Source organism: Helianthus annuus, chromosome 13, assembly GCF_002127325.2.
Source record: "Helianthus annuus cultivar XRQ/B chromosome 13, HanXRQr2.0-SUNRISE, whole genome shotgun sequence".
Taxonomy (NCBI): Eukaryota; Viridiplantae; Streptophyta; class Magnoliopsida; order Asterales; family Asteraceae; genus Helianthus; species Helianthus annuus.
The window spans coordinates 136,889,357-136,897,566 of record NC_035445.2 but is presented as its reverse complement, the minus strand read 5'-3'; the positions used below and the strand labels follow the sequence as shown (position 1 = coordinate 136,897,566).

General features: G+C 35.6%; 1 protein-coding gene across 1 annotated transcript; it reads left to right on the top strand.

The window, feature by feature from the left end:
• The first annotated feature begins 1,552 nt into the window (after positions 1-1,552).
• LOC110899433 (beta-amyrin synthase) lies at positions 1,553-8,164 on the top strand. Its single transcript, XM_022146322.2, has 18 exons — positions 1,553-1,954; positions 2,454-2,639; positions 2,760-2,849; positions 2,932-3,129; positions 3,591-3,675; positions 4,134-4,300; positions 4,400-4,588; positions 4,662-4,775; positions 5,221-5,340; positions 5,427-5,549; positions 5,632-5,730; positions 5,832-5,888; positions 5,977-6,023; positions 6,460-6,603; positions 7,047-7,224; positions 7,322-7,402; positions 7,494-7,577; positions 7,792-8,164. Exons 1-18 carry the CDS (start codon positions 1,745-1,747, stop codon positions 7,912-7,914), a joined length of 2,295 nt encoding a protein of 764 aa, XP_022002014.1. The 5' UTR covers positions 1,553-1,744; the 3' UTR covers positions 7,915-8,164.
• The last annotated feature ends 46 nt before the right edge of the window (positions 8,165-8,210 follow it).

The window sequence follows — 8,210 nt, the reverse complement described above, 5'->3', positions numbered from 1 at the left end:
CTACCACTAATTTTTTTACACAAATTTATGGGTTTCTTTTCATTTCAACCAACATAGCAAATTACATAAGGATAGCAGGTAGACGGACAACAAACTGCACCGTCATCCCCTTCTAAATAGAAAACCCTAATCTACTAAAAACAAAGCCGACATCCACTAATGGAATAAACCTCGGTGATACGTTAATGAAAAAGTCTCGCTAATCCAATAGTGATGTTATATGTGATCCGTAGGACAACATAGTCATGGATGATCTGTAGTTGAAGATGTTGTCGTTGATCCATTAGTCATGGTTTGATTCCCACAAGGGGTTTTTCCCAGATTTATTGGGTTTCCTCCTGCATTGGTGTATATGCATTATAGCCTAGTGGAGATGGATATGCTCGGGTGGTTCCGCTGGTGGTACGATCATACTCCAGTGGTCCATCAGTGATCCAAATTTGTCATTCAACAAAAAAAAAACGTGTTGACTAACTTGTGGACATAATGAAAATTAATAATGACTACTAGCCCACTTGGTAGAGATACATGTGACATGTCTTTTAGAGGGGGTGATTCCAGGTTTAAACCTAAGGGGGAGTATTTTGTCATATTGGAGTAGAGTAACGTCTGACATTAAAAAAAAGATAATGACGGGCGAGAGGTTAAAAACAAATCCCATATATACCTAAGAGGATGCACAACTCACGCTTACGTGTCATTGTCCGAATTTCCAAACGCATGCATCGTGGCTCATGTTCGGTTTCTTGTCCGGAGTTTTAAACACCTAACGGACGGATGGGTAGGTTCCACACACACAAACTAACAAACAATATTATTTTCTTATAAAAAGTAGGTGTTCGGGAAAGGAGTCAGCGTTGAAGAAAACTGGGTGTTTTTTTAAAAATGTTTGAAATCTGATGTGGTAGTTGAGCTGGTGGTTTGTAGGTGTTTAACATTGTGGATGTTCAAATGAACAATGAATATTCTTGTTTTTGTTAACTTTTGGCATGTGGGTTTAAACCTTTCTAAGAGATCAGGGGCGGACCTGTAGTGTAAACGGGCGTAGCCCGGGCTACGGCTCAAGTTTTTACCAGTAGTGTAAAAAAAAAAAATCCGATTTTTATACACAGGACACCCCTGAACAAGTACGAGGACACCCCTAAAAAATTTTGGGATACCCCTGAGTTGAAGGTCTAGTTCCGCCACTGTAAGAGATACATATCAAAGACGGTGATTACCAACGATTCATCAGTGATCACCGACAGATAGCCGACACAAAAATCAAAACTAAAAAAATAAAAAAAAAATAAAAATTTTAGTCGTCATCATTCCATTAGGAAAACTGACCGTTTAGCCCACATATTACCAACGGGTCCTATTTTCATCGACGGAACCTCTTATTTGTTGTTGTGTTCATAATTTTGTTTGTTAAAATTCTAAAGAGACTGTACTTTTAACTTGTTTTGAAAATATACCTTTTATGAAATTAAACTATAAGTACACAACTACTTTTCTAACAAATATTAAAGATGCATGATTTTAGCATCTACTGAAAGGTTGACATTGTTGTCTCACTCAGAAAAATAATTCTGGAACTTGGACTGTCTGTTAATGTCATAAGAAAAAGTTATAATTAAGTATCATAAGAGTTATATTCTTAACTATTATAAAAGGGGTACCTACTGATTTCAATCTTCAATACACACATAATTTCCTTACAGTCTACACCACATTTTTTTATCCAGTGTTCACTTACAGAGAGATGTGGAGGCTGAAAATAGCAGAAGCGAGTCAAACGGGTCGTAACCCGTACCTTTTTAGCACAAACAACTTTGCAGGGAGGCAAATATGGGAGTTTGATCCGAATGGAGGAACTTTGGAAGAACGCGCTGAGGTGGAACAAGCACGTGCCGATTTTTGGAACCGTAGACATGAAGTTAAGACTAGCAGTGATGTTCTTTGGCGTATGCAGGTCTCGGTTCTTTTTTTTTAGAGTAAAATGCCATTTTCGTCTCTTGACCAGTTTTGTGACTTTTGTCCAAAGGTTTGTTTTTCGTATCCAGATCCAAAAGGTTTGAAATATTTCCATTTTTCATCCGGCTCGTTAACTCCATCCATTTTTTTCTATTAAGTCAGAGGTATTTTCATCTTTTTTTTTCTAACTTAAACGACAATTCCGTCTTTTTCACTTTATGTACAAGCGAGTCCTTAAGTGATAAAGACCAAATTGCCCTTTAAGTTAACAAAAAAGACTAAAATACCCTTGACTTAACGGAGAAAATGGATGGAGTTAACGAACTGGATGAAAATGGCAAGATTTCAAACCTTTTCGATCCAAATGCGGAAAAACAAACCTTTGTACGAAGATGTTAGATGACATTTTACTCTTTTTTTAACTTTTAAAAAGATTATTGTTTATATGGTTATGAATAATGAATGTGACCTTATGTTGTATGAATTTGTATATGCAGTTTTTAAGAGAGAAGGAGTTTAAACAAACGATACCGCAGGTGAAAATCGAGGATGGTGAAGAAATATCGTATGAAAACGCTACGATCGCGTTGCGGAGATCGGTTAATTTCTTTGCAGCCTTGCAGGCTGATGATGGTCACTGGCCAGCTGAAAATGCTGGACCCTTGTATTTCATGCAGCCCTTGGTAAGCCTTTGTTGTTAGTGATGGGAAAATGAACGGGTCGGGTGGGTTGGGTAAAAAGTCAACTGGGTCAAAACAACTAAATTTTATAAACAAATCTTTTGACAAATTAAAAAATCGCAGGTGATGTGCTTGTATGTTACCGGGCACCTTAACAGTGTTTTTCCAGCAGAATATCGAAAAGAAATCCTACGGTATATGTATTGTCATCAGGTAGTTACTAACTTACAATTGTAACTGAAATATAAGTTTTTAAGTGAAAATACATTAACAAACATTACGTGGAATTCGACAGAACGAAGACGGAGGGTGGGGATTCCACATAGAGGGTCACAGCACAATGTTCTGCACCACCCTCAGTTACATTTGTATGCGTCTGTTAGGAGAAGGACCGGACGGTGGTCTGAATGGCGCCTGCACCAAAGCCCGTAAATGGATCCTTGATCATGGCTCGGTCACAGCCATTCCATCATGGGGCAAAACATGGCTTTCTGTAAGATATCTCTCTCAGAACTAAATGAGCCGAACCTTATCGAGCCCGAGACGAGCTTGAGCCTAAAATAAAGCTCGTTTATTTATCAAACGAGCTTCACATGAGCCTTAGTATAATATTAGTTTTTATTATTATTTAATAACATTTACACCTTATTTAAAGTTGTCCTGTAAACGAGCTGGTCGAGCTTATTTAAACTTGTTTACAAGCCGAGTCCGAACCTAAACTTGTTCACGTATCGAGCTCGCGAGCCTAAACGAGTCTATTATTTATATTTAATATATTAATTAATAGATAATAAACGAGTCGAGCTCGAGCTTTGAAAACAAAGCTCGAGCTCTCATATGTTAATAATATAATCTTATAAAAACACCAATTTGAAACATAGACAAAAACTGTTGGTTGGTCATGTTTTAACCGTTACCCAATCTGCTCACGTTTATAGACGGTTCTGTTTTTAGATACTTGGTGTATGCGAATGGGCTGGAACCAACCCGATGCCCCCCGAGTTCTGGATCCTTCCTTCTTTCCTACCTATGTATCCAGGTTAGTTCTTGTTGGGGTTAAATTTGGTTTGATCTGAACATCATCATCTTGCAGATGATTCAACCCTTGGTTTGCAGCGGACTTGTTTGACATAATTGACAGATAATAACAAACGAATGGACAGACAATTAACGAAAGAAATTGAGTGTCTTAGTACCGGTTAATGTTGCCGGTATACCCCCTTATATACTTGATAATCTTGGCGGTTAATTCAAGCGGGAAACTGTCATAGGCAGTTTAAATTACCCGCTTATAACATCCACCATGACTTATCATATATATATATCGAGTTCTAGTTATCATATTATCATTCGAATACATATACATATCATAAATTAAGTTTAATAATCCCTGCTAATAGTTCTCTAGCACCATCTGCATCAAAATAACATTTTTATAAAACTAAATGCTCGTCTAACGTTTATAATGCACTATTTTCTACTTTTATCTAAATGCAGCAAAAATGTGGTGTTACTGTCGCTTGGTATACATGCCAATGTCGTACCTATACGGGAAACGATTCGTGGGTCCCATTACTCCATTGATTCTACAACTTAGAGATGAACTTTACGCGCAGCCTTATGAAGAAATCAAATGGAAGAGCATAAGACATTTGTGTGCAAAGGTTCAGACTATTATTCATAACAATTATTATTATAACAATAATAGTAATAGTTATCTCTCTTGCTAATTAATTATTTTATTTCCAACTTATAAATTTCAGGAAGATTTATATTACCCTCATCCTTTACTACAAGATTTAATGTGGGACAGTCTCTATGTTTGCACCGAGCCTTTACTGAATCACTGGCCGTTAAATAAACTTAGAGAGAAAGCGCTTCAAACGACAATGAAGCATATTCATTATGAAGACGACAACAGTCGATATATCACTATTGGTTCTGTAGAAAAAGTAAGCTGATAAATAATTTAATCAAATTATTACTAAAAATACTTACTATAAATATTTGATCTTTCTTGTTTAGGCACTGTGTATGCTTGCATGCTGGGTTGAGGATCCAAACGGTGTTTGTTTCAAAAAGCACCTTGCCCGAATCCCGGATTATCTCTGGGTTGCCGAAGATGGAATGAAAATGCAGGTCACGTCGAAATCCTTAAAAAAACATGATATGTATTTATATAGCTATTATACTAGATTAGAATCCCGTGTATACACTAGTAGAATAAATGTAATTAAAAGTTATATATAAAAAATAAACTGTGAGTTGGATAAAATACAATGTAAGAATAATAATTCATTATGTATATATATAGATTATAAGTATTTATAATTAAATTTATATTAAATATCTGAAAATAAAGCCTTTTAATATCATTATTTAACATGAGAGAGAGGCGCGAAAACAAAATTTTAGATGACTTAGAATTGTTACATGTGTCCCCTTAGTATTTTTATTTATTACATAGTATAGATATAGATATAGATATAGATATAGATATAGATATAGAAGTATAGATATAGATATAGATACTTATACCCAAAACAAGTATATTGATTGTAGATTAGTTTTAACTGCAAAACAGAGTTTTGGTAGTCAAGAGTGGGATGCCGGTTTCGCCATTCAAGCTCTATTGGCTACTGATCTTACCGAAGAAATCGGCTCTACTTTGATGAAAGGGCATGAATTTATTAAAGCTTCACAGGTCTCTAAATCTCTGATACATTATCTTAGTTATTTGTATTTTTTTTACTTAATAGTTGTTGATTATTTATTAAATATGTTGTGCAGGTTCAAGACAATCCTTCCGGTGACTTCAAAAGCATGCACCGGCATATCTCTAAAGGGTCGTGGACCTTTTCCGATCAAGATCATGGATGGCAAGTTTCAGACTGTACCGCCGAGGCATTGAAGGTATATAAAAGTGCATAATCATATTATTAAAAAAAAGCCTCTCTATATGATCTACTTACTGTCTACCTATATTCGGTCCCAGTGTTGCCTTCTATTTTCAACAATGCCACCAGAAATTGTCGGCGAGAAAATGCAACCCGCGCAACTGTATGATGCTGTCAACGTAATACTTTCCTTACAGGTCGGTGTACATTACTACAAGAAAATTTATAAATATACCAAAATTATAATGCATACAAGGCACCATCCGGTTCTAACGAGTTATAACTGACGAAAATATAGAGCAAAAACGGTGGACTAGCCGCATGGGAACCAGCAGGATCATCAGATTGGCTAGAGGTATATATCTAAGTCTAAAAGATAATATTTGTTTTCTAAGATACAAAATTCGATATTGTGCTTAACGTATTCTTTTTTTCGATATTAGATTCTCAATCCTACCGAGTTCTTTGCGGACATCGTCATTGAGCACGAGTAAGACGTCAATATAATTTACCATTTCCATACATTATATATTTATAGAAAAAGTGTATCGTACAAAAGGCTTAAATTACATTGCGTACGCGATGGCAAGTTCGCATGTTATAAACCCGTAGATGAAATATCGCATGTTATAAAAGTGAATGTCATACACAACAAATTGCATGTTATACACATATATATAGACAAATCGCATGTTATATATTGAAATACATATATAGGAATATCGCATGTTATAAACAAACAAATCGCATGTTGTAATATATGAGAAATCGCATGTTGAAGGAAAACTCGCACGTTGAAAAACAATCGCGTACGCAATGTACGTTAATCCCTATTGTACAATAAGCGGCCTCTATATTTATATATATATATATAATCTAGACGGTTAATTTGAATTTTGAAGATACTTCTAAAATTTGTTGATCAGGTATGTTGAGTGCACATCATCATCAATCCAGGCCCTTGTGTTGTTTAAGAAGTTACACCCCGAGCATAGAAGGAAAGAGATCGAAAATTTCCTTACGGGTGCAAGTGGATACCTAGAGAAAATACAGATGCAAGATGGTTCATGGTTTGTGTCTGTTTTTTTTTTTTTTAATTAAAAAGAACTGAAACCGGATGTGGCAAAATGGGCGGGTGGGTTGGATTTGTTAGACTAATCTTGCATATCTTGTGTAAGTTCAGGTTAAAAGTGACCGACTTACAAAGTTCGGGTTAAAAAGTGACAGGCTTACAAACCTCGGGTAAAAAGTGACCGAGTTATAAACTGGGGGGTTTTTTGAGATTACAAAAATATATATTTCAATAATAAATCTAGTTTTTTTGAATAAACTGGTTTAGGAGGATTTATGCATTAAAAATTACACTTCGGGCAAATTTTGACCTGTTTGACCCGTTAGAGATAAAAACGTGATCCAAATTGACTCACTTATGAGTAAGTGGGTTAAAATCGCCACCTCTGGTTGGAAACTGTTTTTGTGTTACTTTGTTAACATGAGAATCTGCGGTAAATAGGTACGGAAACTGGGGCGTGTGTTTTACGTACGGTACATGGTTTGCTCTTGGAGGACTGGCGGCTGTCGGAAAGACTTACGAAAACTGTCCCGCTATTCGTAAAGGTGTCAAATTTCTGCTGGAAACACAGCTGGAAGATGGTGGTTGGGGCGAAAGCTACCAATCCTGCCCGGAAAAGGTAACAACACTACAACATAAAATACATTTTAAAAAAATGAAAAATAAATTCATAATTTAATGTTAACAAAATTTCTCTTTGGTTGCTCGAAAAACAGAAATATATACCTTTGGAAGGAGGCCGGTCCAATTTGGTACACACTGCATGGGCCATGATGGGACTCATTCATTCTCGGCAGGTCAGTTTATCATCGAAAAATCAAAACTATAAATATATACATATAGTTTTAGCGAATTTATAATGTTTTATTGATTTGTTGATATGTACAGATGGAGAGAGATGCCACACCGCTACATAAAGCAGCCAAGTTGTTGATCAACTCACAGCTGGAAAACGGTGATTTTCCGCAACAGGTAATACAAAATGCAAAAGATGTTTAGGGTTAAAGCATAATTAAGTTAACGAAACTCATTTACAAGCAAGGCCATCTCCGAGAATGATAAAAAAATGGGCCCACTTATTATAATATAAACTCATCAGTTATATATCACAATACGACGATAATTATTACAAAACAAACCACAAGTATATTATATGATGAAAATAATATGTAATGGCGTAATGCAGGAAATTGCTGGAGTATTCATGAAGAACTGCATGCTGCACTATGCGCTATACCGAAATATATACCCGATGTGGGCTCTAGCTGATTATCGCAAGCATGTGTTGCCCCTGTTCAAAAGCGTTTAATACTACCATCCAACATACTTGATTTAATACATTAAATAATTATTTATATGAAGTAAAAAAATTTTTAGGTGGTCAAGAGTTACTAAAATTATGTATAATTCTGTTTTTTTTTTTTTTTTTATCTTCTTCATGTATGGCTTAAACTTTTATTAAGATTATGTAATGATCCGCGCAGATAACATAATAAATCGGTTGTTCCATTTAATCTGGTGTTGCGATGTAGCATGTGCTTTGTGAATAGATGTTTGCAATGATCAAACACTGCATGTAAATTGTGATGAAAGCATATTTGTAGA

Coding starts and splice junctions, on each gene's coding strand:
- LOC110899433 (XM_022146322.2), top strand. CDS start 1,745: ATGTGGAGGCTGAAAATAGCAGAAGCGAGTCAAACGGGTCGTAACCCG. Junction 4,301..4,399: donor TAAGACATTTGTGTGCAAAG/GTTCAGACTATT, acceptor TATAAATTTCAG/GAAGATTTATATTACCCTCA. Junction 7,403..7,493: donor GACTCATTCATTCTCGGCAG/GTCAGTTTATCA, acceptor TGATATGTACAG/ATGGAGAGAGATGCCACACC.